Genomic DNA, 23,625 nt, shown 5'->3' with positions numbered 1-23,625 from the left:
CAAACGTTACCCAAGTGTTCAGTCATTTCTTATACATAAGCTGATTTCGACGGCCCTGCTTTGCAAACATGTCGATCACATCGTCGTAAAACGAATGATTTTTTGTTAAGTCTTCCAATACCTTTTTTTCAATTGATAACAAAGACAATGCTGAGACCCGCGATTGCCCTTGAGAGTTACGGAGATATGTTTTTATTCTCTTCAGGATAGAAGGATCTTTCTGCAGATGAACTAGTGGTCGGAATCGTCAACACCAAACAAATAAGTTTCCATGCTTCGGTAAGAGTTTCATGCAAATCATTCAAGTACAAATATTTATGTAACTCGGCCACGCTGTTCTTGTGAAATTCTTTTGAAGAATAAACCATGGATAGTTCGCTTTTCAGTCTGGCAAAATCGAAGCATTGTCCATACAAAAATTTTAAGGACTGGAATAGTTTTTCGGGAAATGATCGTGAATAAACAAAAAATTCAATGAAATTGAGTAAACCAATGAAGAAGAGACTGCCAATATCACCAAATCTTTGACCTATTTTTTCTTTAATTATGTCTATGATTTCAAAATATAATCGTCTGTAACAAGTATTCTTGTCATCTGAAATGTTATCTATCCCTTCTTTTTTTGGGCTGACTATCTTCTGTCAAGCTACCAAATTGATCCTCAATTTTGCACCAGAAATCATCGAAACTGTCACGTAGTTTCTCAAGATATTGCTGAAATTGTTCTACCCTTTCAATGCATTTTTAACACCACATAAAATAAATTTTTTTCTAAACCTTGTTCCTGATGCGTTTATAATATCTCGCACTTTAACCACGTTTCAATTATTGATAATCGCTGTACGTTACATGATTAAAACAAGAAAGCTGATGACAAGCCAATCATGGCGCTAAGATCGTCGTAGAGGAGAGTTCCCCCTTTCCCCGCTTCGATACGCGAAGTGGTGTCTGATTTTCCAGTCGGCTGATAGTGGCTGCAAGCAGGAAACAATCTGCTTACAGCGTGCACGGCTGGGTTGTCAACTTACAGGCGGATGGTAACGGGATGCCCAGCTGAGTGGACCTCCGCCCTCCCTCTGGCACTCACATTCGAGGGAGGGGGTTACGGTCTGGCCAATAAGAGCTCACAGCTGCCTGTATTCAAGAGGAGAAGTCTTACAGAGGGGTGTCGCGCTGCCGCAGAGGGGAGAGTGCGAGTAGGCAGCTCGGCCGGCTGCAGCCAGCCTGTACGGATGACGTGCGGTTAGGGAGGGGTGTCCACTGTCTAACAATTACAAACAGGGAGTCGTCAATGCGGCGGTATGATAACAGACTGTGTGCTAGCTATTCAAGCGTTTATCATTGATAGATGGCACTTCAGAATGCATTACCACATATGTAGGACATTTTCAAACTGTAAGCACTGCTTACAATGCTTACGTAGAATATTCGCCCCTGCCCCCCCCCCCCCCCTCTTTTCTTTCTATAAAGTCGCCTTTTAATTAAGAGTCTCTGCCGCCCCAAACTTACTGCGCGCCGCGATTAGGGACTGACTGCTTCGCATCTACATCATCGGGACGCCTCTCCGTTTTTCTTTTAAGATGTGATCAAACTAGACAAGGGATGATTCCCACAATGGTAGTATTTAGGCGTTAGTCAGTCCGTGTAGATCTAGCTCGAGTAGTCATGTCTTAGTTATCATAAACAATTTTTTTTAAAATCATGAAACATCCGCGGCCGGTTCGTGTGCTCAACAACCGGGCAGATCCTGGAAGACATCACCCTGTTTGGTCAGTCGCTACTACCATCACTCCCCGACCATCATCGTGACTAGAAGGCATTTTCTGCCTATTTCACCAACTGTCTGTGAATCAGTCCTGAACATATGTGTTTCGAATCTGTTTACAGACAGGGACCAAGTACCAGAGACCAAGTACCGGGCACTTTCCAAGGACCAGATCAGTCTCCATGGGTCGGATGACCCAGGCCCTCTGACGTCTCGTCAGCTGTCCCACTACATCCAACAATCTCCAAAACGCCAGCCTTTCAATTTTTTTAAACCTTTTTCGGACTAGCATCCAACCACAACGTTTCTCAGATCAGACAGCCAGAAGTTTCCTATGACTCTTTAACATGTTTATTGTCACAAACTTTATTTAAATTGTGTTAATTATCTATATAATTGTCTAATAAGGGCCGGCCCATTCTTTTAATAATGTGATCTTAAATCCATGTTGTATTTGTTTTCTGTTGATAAACTTATATTATATACTTATATTATATAATGGAAAATAATCAAAAGTAAAATAAAAACAGAGGAACTATTGCCTGGACGAAATCATTATTTTGCCTTCTGAAACCAAAAGATCCACTAGTTACCCCCAGTCATCAGGAGAGACTGACGAGGTGTAACCGTTGTTGGTAGTATGAGACTCATTAGTGACCGATTTCAGAGAAAAAAATAAGGAATTATGTTTAACCTGGGAGTGAAATCTATGTCAACTTCTATACTCATTGAATCGCACCATATAATCTGTCTACAGTAGAGTAGACAAAAAATATGGCACTGGTGTTAACCCTCCATCATCTTTTTGTCTGCTTTCTGTGCTACTTTATTACTGTGTAGAAGGGAGTGAGGCCAGCCCATTTTTCTCCCCCTCTCCCCTACTACTTTATGCCCCCCTTAATAACAAATGACACCTGTGTATCCCTTCCCGGCTATTGTATTTTTTAAAACCAATCCTCTTTCAGAATAGAAAAAAAAGGCAGCAAATTACCTTTACTTTTCAGTTTCTTTTATAAAAACTAGCACTCACATTACAGTAAGCAGAGAAATTCTTGCTGGAGCTGAAGATTGTAAAAAGTCGGGCTTTGAAGTGCAGCTTTCAAAGCATCAACCACCAACGAAGGATATAGTTTAGTCATGGAATGTTGCATTTGAAAGCTGAGGAATCTCATGCAAAAAATAATTAGGTATTTTGGGTCACTGTTGCATCTTAAAAGCCTATTGAAATAAATAGACAAGTGGAGATTGTGCCAGTTCACAGACATTTACAAGTGTGGGGTACGGAGGGAGAACTGTCAACAACACTACTTGGCCTCACGCACTTACAGAACGTATACACTCAAACTGGCTGGTTTATTTGTAGATTTCCCCTCCTCCAGCCGAATGCCAGCCCAGCAAGTGACATCACTCGCCGGCGCCAGGTACGGCAGTCGGGAAGTGTAACACAATGGCGCCAATCATAGTGCTTTTTAGGCACTGCTCAGATATTTGAACTAAACTATTTATACTTAAGACACACTGCAATTATATATATTTTTTAACCCAAAGTTATAAATTTACATAAGAATTGCACTACACTTTTTTAAACTAAAATTCAGCATACAATATGTGATCCATATGCAGGAAAATACGGTAAGTGTGTGTATATGTGAACATGTATGTACACATAATTCCATTTTGCCACCTCTTTAAATATTAGTGTAAAGAAGCGAAAGTTTTACATTATTGAAAATAGAACATAAAAAATATTCTCATGTTTTAGATTAATGCTTTCATTTAATTCATCAAAAAGAACTGAATTATTAGCAAAATAACTAAAGAAACTACCCCCTTTAGTGAATGGTGTAGCATCTTGTGTTATAACAGGTGATGTGCCAATGCATTTTTCATGAAATGCCAGAGTGCACCAAAAGGCCTTTTTTTCATTTCATGTGGGGAAGGTGGGAATTTTCATCAAAGTTAATGTTTAAAAATAAGAGTTTAATAAAAATAAATTAGTGTAAGTAATATTCTCTAATTAATGTTCTCTACAGTAAATACTAATAGTATGTACTTTGGGTAGAACTGAGTGTCGAAAACAAATATTTTGTGACAACTGTAAGTACAATGTTGCAGTCACTGATTCTGTGCCTGGAAACACAGTTTGACCTGGTGATTGTGGATCGACCCATGGTGCTACAGTCGCTATACCAGCTGCACAACTGTCTGAGCGACAGGAAAATTATCACCTGGGAGTTCTTTCTGAACAGATTTGATGCACTGTTTCTGGAAGCTCAAATAAGTTTGGAGAAGTCTGGTGATGTTGCTTACATGCGAGGTGAGATTTGTTCTTATTAATGTTAAGCTGCATTGCAGAATTTGCATTAACATTTAGAAATTTACTCAATGAAATTATTTAATACTTCATTAGTTTCATTTAATGTTGAGACCATAAACCCGAAATATAAATATTTTTATAAAAAATAACACTCTTCAAGTACCAGAATAGTGACTATATACTATTATTTTATTTGTATAAAAACTTTATGTTAAAAGATTATAGTAAGTCAAATAGTTTTGATTCGAGTAGATCTGATCCTTCTCTAATCTCTACCATTTATAATTCCATTAAGTATGGAAAAGGAAGCATCTTAGCTTACCATCCATTTTGATCCTGAAATATTAAGTGCCATGTAGAGGTGGGTTGTTACAGCAATTTTCGGAATCTGTTCCAACCTGTTACTGGTAAAGTAATGTACTGGTTACAAGTGCTGATACTTCTGTATCAGCTACAGCAGTAGCGGTCCCAGGAAGCAACAAGGTATCAGCATTCTCGTTACAGGTTACACATCCTCCGTGCCGTCAATACCAGCGTAAAAGGTATCAGTTTTCTCTTTCCACGTTTTTCGTAAAAAGGTATCAGTTTTCTCATTCTACATTCTTCTTAGTCATAAAAAGGTATCAGTTTTCTCATTCTACATTCTTTGTAGTCGAAAAAGTTATCTGTGTTCTCTTTCCAAGCCTTTCGTAATCGGAGTCTTCAATCTTTGCAAGGAGCACGCACTGCGCACTGAGCGTACTTTGATGAGAAGTCTAAGATGTACATCAAGATCTGTCCCTGCCCGAACACGCCTGAATATTCACCGTCGGCCAACCTCAGGATTTGTTTTATTTTTGTGCAGGAAAAATGAATTCAAATATTAAAAGTGGTCGGTTAGGTTAGCTACATTAAAACACTTTAGAACACTATGAACGGTTAGTTAGGTTAGTATAGCTACATTAAAATAAACAGAGAAATATAAATATACATAAATAAACCCGAGGTTGGCCGAAGGTGAATATTCGGGCGTGTTCGGGCAGGGACAGAACTTGATGTACATCTTAGGCTTCCCCCTCCCCTACATTCTTTCCCTTTATCCCTTATTCGTCGTGCCGCTCCCTCCCCTTTCACAAGCTCCGCCCAAGTGACCGTCATCTGCGATCGAGTTCTGTGCACATTGGCCATGGTGGTGTTCCAGGTGAATTCTAAACTGATACCAAAGTACTTGATACTTGAATAGTGTACTCATTTGCAGTACTTGATACAGGTGTGTATCAGTTACAAAGTAACGGATTGATACTCTGCAACCCACCTCTAGCTGCCATGTATGTATGTGAATATAAGACGACCAGGAATTTAATTAAGTTTTACTCTGTAGACAATTTTAATTTATGACATACATTGAAAATTTAAGATGACTTTAATAAAAACTAATAGTTAAAAAGACTTTAAAAAAACCCTGCTTTTATCGTTGATGAACTAAAAATTTAAAAAAATAAAATTCAAATTCAAGTTTTTTTGTCCAACAGCCAATAATGTACCACAACTCTGTATAACTTAAAACGTAGGGTTCTTATAACATTTGTCTTTAATTTTCTATCAGTATTAACAATATGTTTTGTAATAGATTTACTATCACTAATTTTAGGATATAGTTAATACGAAAATGTTAGGATGTGATTTCGAAAATTTTAGGATATAGTCATTACGAAAAAGAATAAATGATCTGATAACAATAATCAACTTAAAATTAGTAATGGGATGTTTCAGGGGCGCAAATCTGTAGGATTCACAAGTGGGGCGTGCAAAAATTTACCACGGAGGGGGAGGGGAATTTTGCACGTGGGGTTAACCGACACGTCATATCTAAATGCAGTGCCTGTATGCTGCACACTGCCCATATTTTGGTGTAAGAAGAAAACTTTAAAATATACAGTAAGTTTTACATAAGACATAGTTTTTTCATCAAACATGTTTCACAGTCACACATTTGCTAGTGCAGGCAGGCCCCCCTTAGTGGGAGGCTTCTTAATTTCAGGGAGGGCCGGGCCACCCCCCCCCCCCCCCCTTCCCTTCCCTTCCCGAATGTACGCCCAGGGGGTGCTTGATATTTGTCTTAAATTTTCTATCACTAATTTTAGAATATAGTCATTATGAAAATGAAATAGAGAGCACCCCACACTTTTTAGTTATACAAAGTTGTGGGGCATTATTAGGCTGTTGGACAAAAAACTTAAATTTAAATTAAATTTTTTAAATTTTTATTTCATTCAACAATAAAAGCGGTTTTTTTTTATTTAGGTTTTATTTAAAACTATATATTTTTTTCTTTTTAGCCTCAAAATAAAATAAAAATATTGAATATGAGTAATTGAAACAAATTAAAACTACTAAATATGAGTGATTTAAGTATTTATTTGTTACAATAAACTTAAAATTAGTCATTAATGTTCACTAGTCATTAATCTAGTCATTTCAGCTAATGCATCATGTTATCTTTTAGAGCAATCAAGTTGTTCTACTTGGAGACTATCCAGTGATTTTAAGCGACTTACAGCTACATAAGCCTGTCCGGCAGCAAAAAGAAGTGATCCCAAATAAACAACTGCATAATCTGTAATGCAGCCTTGCATTTTATGCATGGTAGATGCCCAACTCAGTATTAATGGCAACATTCGCCTTTCAGCAGTACCATAGCTGTATTTCGCGGGAAAATGAATGGCTATTGGTTTAATTATATTTATATTATCTGTGCCGAAATCAACACGACTGATCGAATGTCCGTATCATGCACTTGATGACGAGTGAAGATTGACCAGATAATTTCAGATATGGTCTATATTATCGGAAACACAACACTCTAAATATATAAGAATATATTTTTGAAATTTTAGAAATCTAGGGGCACTCTTAGGTGGAGAAAGTCAAACTCCGGGCACGGTTTCCACCATAACCCGACCTCAGAAACACTCGAAATCAAAAAGAATATATTTTTGGAATGTTTGAAATTTAGGGAGAACATATTTTTAAAATTTTCTAAATTTAAGGGCTTCTTTGGGTACCTTTTTCCACCATGACCCAACCTTTTGGATTGGAAACACTCCAAATTAAAAAGCATCAATTTTTAAAATTTTCAAAATTATGGGTCTTTATCCCCTCCCCCCCTTGGGGCACAGTCAACCCCAGAGCAAATTTCCACTATGCCCCGACCTCAAGGAGACACAAAAAGCATGGCTATTACTTATTACCCATAGGTAGCTCAAAATTAGGTTCTTTTGACCCTTAACTCTTGAGGTATCAAGCTATCAAAATATTGTATTGTCACATGTTCTTTGTATGTATGCAAAATCTCAACACATTCCGATATTGAAAAGTGGTAAAAATGAATGGAAAGATTTTATTACATAGTCCATTCATTCATGCAATCAATAAAATTGTGGTAAAAGAGGAACTGCATTATAAGATAACCATAATTTTAAAGTGACATTGAGATGAACTTTAACAAAAATGATTTAAACTGTATGACAGTTTTTGAAATAAGACCTTGAGATAGACCAAAAGATTCATATGACATAATTTGCAATGTTTTTCAAATTTATATTAATTGTAATTTTTTTTATGTAGTTGAATTTTTTAAATTTAATAAACAAAGCATAATTTGGTATTTTCTATTACTATTTAATTAATTGATTTTATAATTTAAAGACACATTGATAAAGTAATTTTAAATATCTCTGTATTTGATTTAAAATTATTTAAAATTTGTTTTTATGAACAACAGGTGAGAGTACATTCACAAAACTAGAATCTGTAAAATACTATAGTAAATTGACCCACCACTAAGTTTTCATTAATGGTTAGGTGATCATTGAACTGTGCTGTGTTGTATCCACCTTATGAATCCTTGGCTACGTACACACTGCATGCTTGCAGATCTGCGCAACACTGATCTCAGTAGTGAAGTGTTCATTCGGAAACTGCACCGCGCCCACGAGGCCCTCTCCCAGCAGTCGGACGGCAGTGGTGGTGGTGGCAGCGGACCAGTCGGCGGTCCCCTGAGGACGCTGAGCGCCAGCTTCGGCCCCAAGTGGCCGTACAAGCGCACCATGTCCGCCCCCGCTTCCATCACCCCCAGGCAAGACGTGAAGCAAGGTAACAGCCGCTGCCGGCCCGGGGGACACGTCACCTCCTCTGTTCCGACTGCAGTTTGGCTTTGTTTGTTCTTGGTGGACGGCAGCAACAGGCAGCTGGTTGCTGGTAGTGCCACTTTATAGTTTGATTCACACCAAGCATTTTATTAATGACATATTTATAATATTTACTAACTTGGCTACAGTTCAATTAATGGAACTTGCATATTACCTTTATTTTTTTTCCTCAGTTTAACTTAATTTTGTAGTAAAATTGAAATAATCAATTACATAACTGTAAAATATACTAGATTTAATATATTTCTAAGTATTTATACATGTAATGATAACTGTTTTGAGCACAACATACAACTAGAAGGTGGAGCATCAAGTAGTCAGGAAGCTCATTTCCTGACCTGGAGCAAATCCACTTCATGATTTTCCTATTGCCATTCTGAGAAGACTATGAATGGAGTGTGTGCTGCACTACATTTAAGGCATTAATTAAGGGAGGATGAATGTTAGTTTGCCTGTTTCTGTACGTTCTCCAGTACCTGCAAGACTTAGAGTAAGGCCCTGCTTGGCTAGCAGTATAGCAGCAGAACAGATGGAGCTACCATAGTAAATAATTATCCTCATTGACACAGGGCTGATTTACTGCCAAACTTTGTGTTGGTTGGTTGTAACTGATTCCAGTGCTATATTATCGTTTCTTCTTACGCAGAATGTGGCACTATGTGCTGTATTGGGGTTTTCAGTTGTATTTGAGACCTACAGTCCAAAGCACAAAGCACACAATTGTGTGCGCGCAAGAAAGGTGAGTTTCAGGCAAACTATGTCAGTTGCGTGTTCTTGGTAATCTGTTGTGGTTTCAGAGAAGGAGAAAGTATATAACCGGCAGTATTCTGCTCCCATCCTGAAGAGGAAGAGCTCGCGGTTTGGCCTGGGTCAGTTGCTTGGCACAATTCCTTCAAGTAACAGTATGCCAGGTAGCGTTTAGATGGTAGTCCTAGTTGCTTGCTTTGTTTGCTGTGTTTGCATGCTTCAAGTTGTCACCGTCAAGTGTTGATTATAGTCGAAGTATTTGAAGGCTGGCGTCACATCGTTTAGCCTCACTATCGTGGTTCATTTATCTATACAGTGGAACCTCGCAACTACCACAACTGACGGTGACAGAAGATTTTGTCTTATCTACGAGCACTGGCCACAGCCAAAAAATAACAAAAAAAAACATTATTTAAGTTCCAAGTTGATAGTACCACACTTTCCAAAAATCTCTTATGTTATGTTTCGAAAATGGTTCATTGCAGAAAAAAACATTGTTGCAAATGCATTTATGAACAAAATTTAATTTTATTGGAAAAATCTCAGAACCTGTTGTGCCCCTGTTTTCTTCAGTCCAAATTGCAGGTGTTCAGACCTGATGGGAACTACTTGGTTTAAAAATAAAAAAACTACACACTTTATGCCTAAACTGTGTCACTTGTTCCAGTTTTGATCAGTATTGTTTTCTGTGGTAAGAGAATGTTGTTCCTCTCAGGATCCCTCCCACTTCTTTTCCACTTCTCTCTCCCCTTCCCACACCATCAATTATTCTTAGCTCCTTCAGTATATAGCAACATTCTTCTTTCTACTTTGCTTTGAGAATGATGGCTTTTGTGTTGCTGCTTCGAGAGGCAGTGGAAATCACTCTTTCTGAGAAAAGTGGCACCAGAAAAGCTGTTATGACTACAGTATAAATGTACAGTGAAACTGATGGTGCATTTCAAAGCACTTGTTACCTTGAGCCTTTCGTAATGTCCTGTATTCGTATCAGTGAGGTTCCACTGTAGGTATTCACTTTCCCCAAAACATGCTGTGGTCTGTAGTGTAGAGGTTTGTGCATTTAAGAACTAGGCAGCAAAAATTTTAATTTATAACAGAAGGATCCATCGTATTTTAAATCTAACTGATTAAACTAAAAAATTGTTGACGGTATTGAGTAATATGCTGAATACACCATTTAAAATTATTGTAATTAATATTTCACTGTTTTGCTAGGAAAGTATGAACTAAATTCTGTTATTAAGCAATTGAACTGATGAATTCTGAATGTTTTTATTCCAATGGAATTAATGAAATTAACCAATTCCATGCAGGAATATTTTATTTAACTCATTCATTAATAAAACTACTCTTGTGATTACATGCTATTTAATGATGTAATTCGGTCCATCAGTTTTATTTATATGCATTACATACTTTTGAAATCCATTACTTAGTAGTTTTATTGCATTTTAATATTATTTTATTGGGATTTTTACAATATTATGATATAAATTCCGTAGTAAATGCAGTTATTTTGTATAATTTATTGGAATCGAAGAAGTGTACCTCTAGCATACCAAAAACATTACACTGCTGAAGAAAGTAGATTGAACTTTTATTATTGAGCTTCAGTAAAGTGTTCGACAAAAAGCTGACTGATAAAATGTACCTACTATAAATGCATTTTAATTTGTTGGCAGTGTGTATCTGAATACTGGTGAACAGGTTAGTTTAAACTATGCCAATAGTCATTTCAGGATAACTATAGTAAAAGAAGTGTTTAAACAAAGTCCTGTGCTCACGCTAACAAATTGGTGAAAAATTAGTTACAGTTGTATTATGAATGAAGCTAGAAGATGAAGAATGCATAAGATCAATGACTGGCACATCTAATAAAGCACTTACAAAAACTAAGAAAGAAACTGGCATTAATTATTCCATATGTTGAAGAGTGTCCAAAAAATCATTTTGCCCCATTATCTGTGTGTTGCAGTTATATTGGTTACATATAATATTAAGAAACATGTATGGCATTGTGTAAGATTCCAAAATTACTTTTGGTAACATGATAGGATTATTATTTTCAGTGAAGCTTGGTTGCTATTCACATGTGAATGGAAGTAAAAACTCAGTCAAAATTCACACAAACTTAACAATTGGAAAAATATAGGTTTTGGAATGCCCTGTCATGTGGATAATTTTTGGTCCTAATTTTTTTATCAGTTTTTCATTTAAGACATAAAATTAAATGTTGTTAACATATAAAAAATGTAAAGATAGATTTATTTCTTTTGACAGTATAGTACACAGGTACATACATCTATACAAGTATGAAGAAATTAAAAGCTTTATGTGATCAATAAATTTAGATCATTAGTTTTGTAGCCTTCTGATTTATTTCAGTGCAGTTAACTGAGGGCTGTATGCAAGAGGACGCTGTGAATAATTGACACCCTCAAAGATGCGGTACTGCGTGAGGTTGCTGGCATGAACCAATGTTATAAATGTGGAGGTTTGTTTTAGTTTTTTTCGTATTTTATTTCATTTTGATGGCATTTTCATTTGTTCAATATGTTCATTGAGTTGTTAAATCATACTTATTTGTAAATTATATTTATTTGTTTAGAGTTTTCATTTACTGAACTAGGTGTGATATTTGTCAGATATTTCTATATTTTAGGATTTAATTTTTAATTCAATGATTACCAATGCTTATTTTCAAAAGTATTTATTGTTACTTTTCAAATACTATGTTGGCTAATAAATTAGAAAGCACATGTCATTCTTTTATCCTTCTCTACACATTCTACACATTTAATTGAGTGATAACATGACCCGTAAGGCCATACATAGTCTTGACAGGAATTTGGTTTTGTGTGTATCTAATTATCTGCTTTCTTCATCGTCCGTATTCTGATTCAGTTGACAACAAATTGACTTAGTCACCATAAAATTTTTGTTAAATGATGTTACCACCAATTATTTCAATCAAATATTTTTAATATTTTTGTGACAGTAAGATTTGCATTGATTGTAGAACTTTGTTTAATTAAACATTTTCCACAGGTTCTAGTGTGAATAATTACTCTATTACTTTCAATTATTACTTACCAGATTTTTATCTTCAACTTCAAAGGCAGATAGCACTTACAAATTAAGTATTTTATATATGTTTTCAATTTACTTTTTTCATGATGAACCTACAGTCAAAGTTATTCAGTCAAATTTAGATTCATCCTGTATAGGAATGCTTTAAGATGTAGTTTTCATTCCTTTTAATGATCTTAAATTTCATTATGCCATTTTGGATGAAAACTAAGAAGAATACCTCTTCATCACACATTTACCAAATTATATAAGAAGAACATAAATTTAATTTTTTTCATACTTTAATTGTAGAATTTTTTTTAAATTATGTATTTTTTTTTGCAGAGGTAATTATTTTTTGTTATTGATAGTATGGAGAGGTAGACAGATAATGTGGCAAATCCTAAAGAAGAATGGAGGCTAAAGGTTGAGTAGGTAATATTTTAAGTAATATGTGTAGACAATTGAGAGTAGAATGTGCTGCTTTTCTTTGAAGTGCATTGCTATACATGTGTATAGTTTCTGTAAATACACATAACCTTTCTGAAATTGACTTATGTAGTGTTCATGCAAGTGTTTTGAGCTGTCACTGTGCAACCTCGCAGATAGCTTAACCTACAATTGTTTTTACGTGTTAGTACTATGTGCCAAAAAAAAATTGTCGACCAACTAGCACTAAGCAATAGTAGACAAAAACCACTTTCTCTTGTAGACTGCACCATTGTGTGATGGAGACAATTATTTAAGGGCCCCGCCTACCTGGGCACACTTACGGTGTGCAATTTGAAAACCACACTATTTGAAAACTACTGACAATATCTGAGTGAGCGGATATATAGTTCTGTTTTCAAATTTTGTTTTTAAACTATATATTTAGAAAAAATTTAATCATGAAACACTTGATAGATATTCTTATAAGCACTCAAGGAACTTTAATTACACCTTTATCATAATTTCTCTGACATAATGATATAGTTACCACTCTGTGCCTTATGTGCTATGAACGACAAGAAGACTGCATGCCAGTTCACAGCCTTGCGCTTATAGGCGATAATGCGCCAGATTTGCACTTACCATCCTGCCTTACAAACACAAATACACCCCTAAATAGGCGGGCCCCTTAAGCAAGGATTCTTTTGTAAGTGCATACCACATTAAATAAGATATACAGCAGTTTTTATTTAAATAAATTGTACTGCTTGAAACTCACATGCTAGCAGTACTTACAGTTGTTAAGACGCATATGATTCTTAAAGTGCTTGCTTGAAATGATTGTGTATAAGACAGAGATACGCATATGCAAACTTTAGTGGCTGATATAATAGAACCTTACTAGAGAAGCATTACAGTAGAAGTTTGTATTTTTGCTTGGAAATTAGAAATAGCTTTGCTAAATGTGCATAGTTCATTGGATTGGGCTTGAATAATTATTAATGTTAATTAGTAAATATTGACAATATTTATTTTTATAGCTGCCAAACCATCCATAAACTTGAAAAGTACTTGAAAATATATTACTAATGGTGTTTGCTGTTTGTTCATAATCATTGCTTCGAAATGCAATAAAATGATTAATGGAAATTAAAAGTAGAATCTCATACACCAAGTTATATATTTTGATTTTTCGACATAACATTTTTAGAGTTGTTTATAAAATTTTAATTTGATACCTTCCTTGCATTTGTTGTTCTAGCATAATTATTTTCAACACATATGCTCTTAGTGTAATGTCATGGGTGTAAAAAGTAATGCAAATGATGATAATTACAAAGACTTGCAATGCTTTTTTGCACACATGATATTACACTAAGTGAATATCTGTTGAAAATATTTTTAGCAGAACAACAGATGCAAAGGAGGTATCAAGTTAATATTGTAGAAATGTCTCTTAAAGAAAAGTAATGACAATAAAACCAAAAAATCAACTTGGCATATGAGGTTGAGCATTAAGTTTTTTTATGTAGTCAACGTTGGAGTGTCTTTGTTTTCATTATTTCTGTTGTAAACATTCAGCATGCTTATATCACTGACTTAAGAGTTAATTTTGTTTTGCCTTTGGAAACCAGAAAATATACAGCTCAGAGAGTGGTATGTGGCCTAGACTACATTCATGAGAGCACGCAAACAGCATTAAAATAGCTCAACTGCACACACACAGCACATAATTCAAAGCTACATTGGTGCACAACACAACCGTTTGAAACATTACAACTATTGTATTTTTTCCTCCTGTCATAATTTTCAGTTTCAGACATTTGAATTTTTACAGCCATTATTGTGTGAAGCAGTTCTTTACCTGAATATATCCATTTTTTTATTTTTTTTATTGAGTAACTACAAAGCATTGTCTTGCAAAAAATATATACCATAAATTAGTTTCACATGTTACCTTTTAAAATGCATATATCAAAGCAATCGTTAGCTTCTCTATGCCACTGCCTTAGTGTATATTGGTTTGCCACGAACAGAAATTGGCACACAGCACAGAGAAAAGTTTAAAGTTTGACAACTGTCTGTGCGCCCTGCACGTGCTGTTTTCCTGTGTGGGTGTGCTACATATATTCCAATGTAGCAGCTGCTATCTGATTGTGTACATTCAACTTCCTTGCTTGTGTGCTGTGTGCATGCTGTTGTGAATGTAGCCCAGCTGTAAAGCATTATTACTGTGTCATTCATATGCTAAAAGTAGTGAGTTTGAGATTTTCATTAATTAAATTGAATATTTTTAATTTTTATCTCATTAAATACTCATTACATAACCATCCAAGGTAGTATGGCTTCAATTCACAATGAAATAAAACCCAGTTTTTAGCAAGTGGGAAATGTGATGAATACTACTGTGAGCTGATGGTTTTTTTTTCTGGGTTCTCCTATCTCCTGCATCAATTCATTCCATTAATGTTCCATTATAATGTCATCACCCCTCATCATTTATAACGACCTTGATTAGACGTTAACCCCATGATTCATTCATTCACCACAGAGTGCAACCAGTACCTTCTGAGGTTAGTTGTTATTTATTGGGGCTTTTTCTTTGGAACTTCTTTCACCAGTGACAGGGCGTGTAGTTAGGTTTTCATATCTACTTACTTTTGTAGTGATTACATATGAAAATGAGCAAGTTTTAATCATTAAACAGACAGGTTATCATAACATGATATTGTATAACTTATCCAGCTTATTGCTTAGATAATGCATTGGCTATGAAGCAAGGTGGGGCACTGGAATTACATTCCAGAGGACTAGGGTTCCAATCCCAGTTCTGCTGTTTTGATTTTGGTTTTTAATGATTTTCCCAAATTATTTGTGTCAAATGCGGGGAAGGTTTCTAGCATGCCATAGTCAATGCCTTTCTCTATATATCTCTTGGGTATGCTTGTGTGCTTTTGTCCCTAATGACCCCACTGTTGATGGGCATTAAATAAAAAAAAATTCACTGATTGCAGAACATGGAAATCTTGTAACTATTTTGTGTATTGCCACTTTTGGACTGTGTGTATTTGTAGTGAAAAGAATAATCACATTCCCTTTTGTGTATGTGTTTTGCGTACAGATGGTCACATTCACTCTCTCAACATCAACTCTGGAGAAGACAGCAACATGGTTGGCTTCCTGCACCGTGTCATCGAACTTGAAGAATCAGACCGCGAGACAATGCATCTGCTGGTGTTTCTTTTTATTCAGTTCTTGTCGAGATCAGATCAGGTATGTGATCTATAACAGATGCATGTTTCCTGTTGTTATGCTTGTCGTTATCTTTGTTTTGATTTCTGTGATTTTATTAGAGCTCATTGAAGCTTCTTGTCGGTTGTACAGAAATATTTTCTTTTGGGGTGGAAGTGTTTAATGCATGGCGGGTAATTTATTTCCTCAATATTTTTTTTTGCTTAGCATGCATCTAATAAATTAGTTACTGGTGTAAATATTACAGATCAAACATAAAGGGGTTAATTAATTGTGGACTCTAATACTTTACAATACTATTGGTTCTGGATTTCTTTTAGCAGTAATGACAAATAATTTTCTGATATAAATTGTTGTTGAATTTTACTCTTAAATAATATTAATGACATGAGAAGAATTGAGTTAAGATCATCATTTAAGAGGCCGTGTCACAAATTTGCGCTCCTATCTATATCAATGTTATTTTAAAAGGCAGTTTTTCTCAAAGTCTATAAGAGGTAGGGGCCGGAAATTTTGCCTACTGAAAGTATACAATACATTTAACATAACCGCTTTTTTCAAATTTAGTTATCATATCATATATTATTTCTGTGATGAAAATAATATTATCAATATTTTGATTTGTCCAGATACATTGAAATTTTGCTTATATTTATAATTATTTAGCAAAAACTGAAAACGCCATTGAAATGTATTGCACATTACCTTCCGATCAGTGTCTTCATGATCATGATGGGTTTATAAACCTGGGTGTAATCAAGTCTTTAACAATTACATGACAACATTTATACTTAATAATTTGGAGATATGCCTTTTCTATCCTCAGCCCCTGAGCTTTTACTATCTGGTCTGGCGACGGACCTGACACTCTTCAACCACCCCAGGGGTCTCCGATTGCACATCTTATCAAAAAAAAAAAAAGCTGTTCGTTCATTTGTTTTTGTGTTCGAGCGAAGGTTTACTTCTCCATAAGTGCCACAGACTTCACACATTTATGCCAAGGGAATATTCCGCTGATGTGACGCTATACGAATGTATTATTCGCGACCATACAACTTTTTTGTTTGTCATCGGGAAAATGACGCCGCAGTTTGATTTTTTGTGGTGATATAAAATAAATTTTCTTGCTAGGGAACGTTCATTTTGAATTGAGCATTTTTAAATGTCAGCGTAGAATATGCTTATCTGCCCATTTTGTTTCTTTCCATAATAATGAGTAAAGTTAACATTGTCATAGACATTTTATTATATTCGTTTGCCGTCCAAGTACACATGTCACACTATATCGCACGTAATTCTATTTTTTACTAATTTGTTAGTTGTCATTTTATTTAAGTTATAAATAACAGTAATAAAAATTATTACTTAATAGTCCAGAATAGAGATTGAGTTATTATTCATTTAATAGGAGTTTAAAATATGGTACTACATACATATTTATATTATCTTGTTGTCTTCTTTGTAACTTTACTGGAAGAATGGCATTTGGTATGTATGTTAACTCACAATGAAAATACTTCAGAAGTACTCAATTAACAGTGAACAACCTAGGGCCTATACTAATTTCATTATGTTCATGAAATATAATTGATATTACTAATAATGAACTGTATGTGTTTTGCGTAGAGATATCGTACGAACTGTATGTGGTACAGACCAACATTAGCTAAGACTCTGTAAATAAGTAATTTCAGTTAATGTGTAGAGAATATTAAAAGTTAGAAATAATGATATATATATAAAACAATGCAGAGTAATCAGCATAAAAATAGAAGTTGTTTTTACGTAGCGCCTACTGGAATGTATATTTTGTGTTGAATTATGTGGTATGATTAGTATTCTCTTATTGTAAGATGTGTTTTGTTAAAATCTTATAAAACATCACTTACTGTTGAAGGATTTTCATTTTTTTTGTGATGATCTTACTTAAACAAGTTTTAATTATATTACACATGTATATTTTAAAAGCATTTTAATGTATACTTATAGAATTGTAATAGGCTTTATACGGACTCTCACGATGCATGTGAGCATCTATAATTAATAGAGACCGGAAAAATTCGCGGATTCATTCGGCGATAGGCTAGAAGTCAAATACATATACCTTTTAGATGATTTTGCTATTGGCTTACTGTTCATCTGGACGAATCTCAACCAATTATAAAACACCAACCAAAGAAGGATCGAATCACAGACAAACAAGCTGAGACGACTAACAAGTCAGCAGCAAATGAACTGCCGTTATTTGCCCGAGTGTACAGGGGAATGTGCAGTCTATCCTGAAGGCCGTCGAAACCGCGAATTTTTCCGGTCCCTAATCTACATCAATATTATGGCCGTTTCACAAGATCAAATATTTATTGAATTCAATCTGTTGCATTCATTGTACATGATTTTCGATATGTACATTGAATTCAATACAAATTGAAGATGTTACTCAACTAAGCTTATTCTTATTAACTTATAAGTATTTTGTTTGTTCAGTACATAAAAGTAAAAGATTCGTTATTATTTAAATAATGAGCATCTTTAAGCAATAACGTTTTCAAAATATTTACATAAACATAATGGAATATATTTTTTAAATACTTTATATCTACGATCACATCAACGGCAGTATTATGTAATCAATGAGGTAATGAAATATCCTGAAAGGATATTTTCTTCTCTGTAAAGTAAATTTGTAATGCAGCCCTCTTAATGTTAGTCTTGTGAGTTATTTCGTCTTCTAATATGCTACAGCAATGTATAAAATTAAGTTTTGTTAGTGTTTTAGTATGTTCGTATTCATAAAGGTAGGCTACATATCGTATTAAGATAAATAGTAATATTTGTAAATTTAAATTCTTTGAAACAACGTCGATAAGAGGTTCACCTACCTCTGTTAAACTGTATGATGGTGCATTGTAAAAAATTAGGTAGTCTGACTTAAGTGAGATTGTATTTAGATTGTGTGTGATGCATATGCAATATCTAAGCATATGCATTTATGTTATTATCCTTTTAAAACGTTACATGATGAATTTCGTATACTTTTTAATGTCAACTAACATTATTTTTCACGGACTATTACATCCAGATAAAGAATAATTACTACATGTTTGAAGATTAATTGTATTCCGATACGTTTAAAGTATTAAAATTTTTAGTTTTAGTTTTAGATACGACTCATACTACATTTGTTAAAGTGAGGTTTCTTGATTCTGAATCCCTGCATCTGCAATTTCCTAGTGAGCCGCCGGTCAGATTGTCATCCTCTCAGATTGTCGAGGAACCAGATACATTTTTCGTCGAGTAAACTCGAGCTGTCAACCTTCCCACTAATCCTGTGATAAGGGTATAGTAGCTTTATCACGCGCTGCGGCTACAGTTCCTTCGGTTGAAAAAGCCACTAAATCTCACTGTTAAAAGAGAGAACTTCTAGAGCAGAATATTGGAAATAAACATTTACTGACACGGCCTCTTAAAAAGAGTCATGTCAAGTGTTTTTCTATTCACTAATATATATATTTTTTAAATTTATTATAGTACTTAGTTGTGCAACTCGTCACTTCATGTTTGACCCATGGTGGGAAATGACAGTGAAGAGCACATTGGATTAATTGGTGGTTAGGTGTTGAGGTGCCATCATGAGAGGATAATATAATGTGTACGGACTCACTACACAGCACAAGGTTAGGTGTATGGCAAGGATCTATCTACTTAGTAGGTTAGTGGTGACAGGAGTTAATCTGCTGTGGTGATCTTCAGTAAAGTGGCTAAACGTAATGCATGAGTTTCTTCTGCTAGGCTGTGAAGCATCCTTCTAGTGCTCTGCTGACCAGTAGCAATGAGAAGCTAGTCTGTTCAGTGCACCGTCTTAAGGACATGAAATGGTATTTAATTAAATTTTTTCTTTCCGCATCCAACATTAATTTTTTGTACACAGACTGTGTTCATTACATATTGTTACAAATTGATAAAACGTTTCAAGATATTTACTTCTTCAGTAATATAGATTTAATGAATTTTATATAAATATATAAAATAAATATTATATTTACATTGATATACATGATGTTTTCATTATACATACAATACTCATAACAGAGACATGTCTCGATAGGGAATTAAAATTATGTATAAAGAATTAATTAAATTATTTTTGGAACCACAATTCTCAATTATGTTGTGTTTCTGTATGACCCCACTGTTGTAATAATCGTGTGATAGAGCTGAAAGGTTCCCAGCTGCAAACAATATGTCTCCATCCTCTGCAATGTCCAGTACACAATGATTGTGCCCAACGTCCTGATGCTCTCGAGCGTTACAGTGGGGATGAGACATCATGCAGAAACTCTGGCAGATGGAGTAAGGAGAGAGAACATGTAAAGACTTTTCCTCCTTGCCATGTTCTATTTATTTTAAATAGTGATGGGTCAGATCCCAATTTTCTCAAATCCGAACCTCGAATTCAATTACCAAAGATTACCTCGATATACCCTTAGAATCCGATATTAGACCTCAAGGACACAAAATTAAATAATGTACAAGAAATTAAAAATATTAACTATGGTGTTGAATTATTTAACCCTTTAAATGTTTTATTAATGATCTAAGTTTCCAGAATCAATGCATATTGTAATTTTATTTATATTATCATATGTTCAAAGTAAAATATCTTGGTAATGGTAATGGATACGGTATTGGTATGAAGAATAATATTAACCTTGTAATCTTCAGATGTTATCAGGGTGGAATTTTTCAATTTACTTTATTTCTTCAAATCTTTTTCCTCGAATAAAAGATCCTTTGAATACTAAGGATTTGATGGTATTTAAGGATTTGATTGGCCTATCTATATTTAATAAATTTGGGACAGGTGCACCATGTACAGTGACTTGCCACTTTGTATTGTTTTTCTTGGTTTAAGAAACTGTTGCCAGTGTGCTTTTACAATAAATTTCATGCATTACAATGATTTTTTGCAACATGACTTTCTTCAAGTCCTTCACACATTGTATCTGAATTATAGCTTAAGCTCCTTGTAAAAATATGCATCTATAAACGGACTCTCACCTAACAATCTTATATCTATGACATTCAGCACACATACAGCTTATTTTATTTTTTTATTTATTTTTTTATTTTTTTGGTAATCAATTTTTGTCATACAAACTTAAATAAATTTTTTTTGTTATTAAATGTGATTTTACTTGAAGTATTTAAATTTTATGAAAAAGTTTTCAAATGGAATATTTTTTTTTTTTTTTTCGCATTGTATGTCACATAAATCTAAGATGCAAATTTGTCCAACAATTAAATTGGAATTGTCGTTCAACTATGGTTTTCTGCCATATATAGTTGATTTAAAAATTCTGTTTTGGAAATAATGTAATAATTTTGTGGTTAGAAGCTAACACATATCTTTATCTAATTTACGAATGTTTGCAGGCGTATCCAAGTGATGACAAAGCTCAAGCCAAAGTTCAAGCCATAGTTCTTCATCACCTTTACCTCCTGCTGGGGTACAACCAGAATGAGCGTGGCTTCCACGTGCCGCCCCAGAAGTTGAGGTAATCTCGAGGTTACAGTAGCAGCTGGTGTACAAAAAAATACCTAGGTTCAACTAGCTCAGGACTACAGTATTACAGTTACAGTCTATACTACACAATTGCTAGTTCCTGTAAGCCACCATCTGAACCAAATTATGGAAATTTGGCAACTTCAATGTAATTAAAAAATAAATAGGAATGAGGTAGTAAGATTTTGGATGGTACTTATACAGTAAAACCCTGTTAAGAAGTTTTTCAAGGGACTGGATGCTTAAAACTTCTTAACAGGGAAAACTTCTTAACAGGGAAAACTTCTTAAAAGGGAAAAGTAATTTCCAACGTAAAAATCGATTTCACTCAAATGACATATGCTGTATTCACACAAAAATACACTTACTATCATTGGCATGCTGGAATAACGGAATAACTAATGACATATTTTTTTTAAGTAAATTGAATTATTAAAACTGTATTTAATTTAATAAGCACATTAAAATTAGTATTATTAAAACACTAGCAAAAAAAGCAATAACTGACATTAATTGTTTTAAAAAATATACGCAAATAATTCAAAGAATGTAATAGCTGGCGGTATATGGTTTACTTTGTTTTCGTCACGTAACTTTAATTGGAAAATTGGTGTATTGATTGAACAGCCTCTAGTCCCTGAGAATGTAAGCAGGTGATTGGTCGTGCGGCGTGCGGCACAGGTTTCGAAGGTAGTTGGCGTTTCTCATTCGTCAGTTAAGACACGAATGGGGAAAATGTTCTGCAGGTGGAACAGCCTCTCAATCCAAACAAACGCAGGCATATAATTCGTCGAAATACACACAAGAAACAGCATGTGGCGTGCGGCGCAGGTTTTGACGATTGTGCGCGTTTCTCATTCGTCTCTCGAAACGGCGGACAGATACAACAGCGTGTGGCGTGCGGCGCAGGTTTTTCGACGGTCTTGTTCTGTTCAAATTAACTACCGTATTGGCCCGAATATAAGGCGACCTGCAGTTTCAGGAGGCCAAACAAATGTAAAAATAATTTTTGTAGAAATTAATGTGAAAATTCATTAGACATACGTTTTGTGTTGATAAATCCTTTTTGCATTTACGTATGGACCCCATTTAACTTTCCGTTTCACTTAAGCTACGTATTACTATTTATTAGTGTGTTAAACGTAACAAAGCAAACAAAGAATGCAGCTTGCCGGAACAAAACAAGTGGCTAGCTGCCATGGTGAAGCATACAGCCATGGTGAAGCATACAGCCATGAATAACTTCGGTGACTTGACCGCGAATATTTGTCCATATTACTCTCTGACAGAGAGTCTGTCCTATGAATTTTAAAGAATAATCTATGATAATTATGTTGTTTGAAAGGTTTTTACATAAATAAAGCGTGGATTACTGTGAAATTATTAAAATAGCTTTTGAAGCAACGTACCAAATTCCTGCAAAAATGGCGTCTTTGTGCGCGTTCAGCAATGTTCGTTTTACAACAAAGAAATATTGTGGAAAGACAGTTGCCAGCCGTGAATTTCTAAACATTACATCCGAAATGTTCTTAACATTTTATGTTTGTAAACGTAAACAATCGTTCTGAAAATAGCTGTGATATTTTAGTACAAATATTTCTGTTAAAAATCTAAAATTTAATTACCGTAAATGTTAACATGCAATTGTACACAAAGTACAAATATGAATGTGTAATAAAAGGTTGCCATTTTGAGATGCTTCAACATTCACATTATTACTCAAGAACAAATATTTTAATTTTCAACTTTAAACGATTGTGAATTACTGCAATATTGGGTGGATTTATCGTTTTCCCCGTGTGAGGTAACGAAGTTTTAGTTAATAAAAAATTGTGAAAATTTTGTTTAACAATGTTTCCACTGTAGCTTTCAGCGTGGAACTAATGTTAGCGGTGCTGACGTCTTGGGTGCGAAAATAAGGCGTCTTCCAATTTTTGCATCTCTCGTTTATGTAAAAATGGCCGCCTTATATTCGGACCAATACGGTATTTAACATTTGGAAATATGTAAATGTTTAAAATTAACCTTAAAAATTGTTCAAAAGATTAAAGATAAACAATATTTTATTTTTTCCCACAAACGCTGAACGTTATATGCGGGAAGCATATATAAAGACTAACGTTATGAAAGGGAAATATTAACATAGGGATATATGGAAGTGATCAAGGGAATAATTTTTTGAACTTAATAAATGGGAAAACGTGTTACACGGGAACGTCTTAAGCGAGTTTTACTGTATTTCACTGTTACTTCCTATCTCAAGCACAGTTATACCTTAAAAGATAAATTG

At 34.7% G+C, this 23,625-nt stretch overlaps 1 protein-coding gene across 1 annotated transcript in view; it reads left to right on the top strand.

Moving 5' to 3' along the window:
- Window positions 1-23,625, top strand: part of LOC134543264 (protein unc-79 homolog) — a 250,667-nt gene that overhangs the window by 84,894 nt on the left and 142,148 nt on the right. Inside the window, exons 22-26 of the mRNA XM_063388179.1 lie at window positions 3,881-4,082; window positions 7,998-8,321; window positions 9,070-9,183; window positions 15,642-15,793; window positions 21,206-21,327. Of these exons, the coding sequence (XP_063244249.1) occupies window positions 3,881-4,082; window positions 7,998-8,321; window positions 9,070-9,183; window positions 15,642-15,793; window positions 21,206-21,327 (914 nt within the window). The remainder of the gene's footprint in view (window positions 1-3,880; window positions 4,083-7,997; window positions 8,322-9,069; window positions 9,184-15,641; window positions 15,794-21,205; window positions 21,328-23,625) is intronic.

This window comes from Bacillus rossius, chromosome 1 (assembly GCF_032445375.1).
Source record: "Bacillus rossius redtenbacheri isolate Brsri chromosome 1, Brsri_v3, whole genome shotgun sequence".
Lineage (NCBI taxonomy): Eukaryota > Metazoa > Arthropoda > Insecta > Phasmatodea > Bacillidae > Bacillus > Bacillus rossius.
This window is presented reverse-complemented; position numbering and strand designations above follow the sequence as displayed.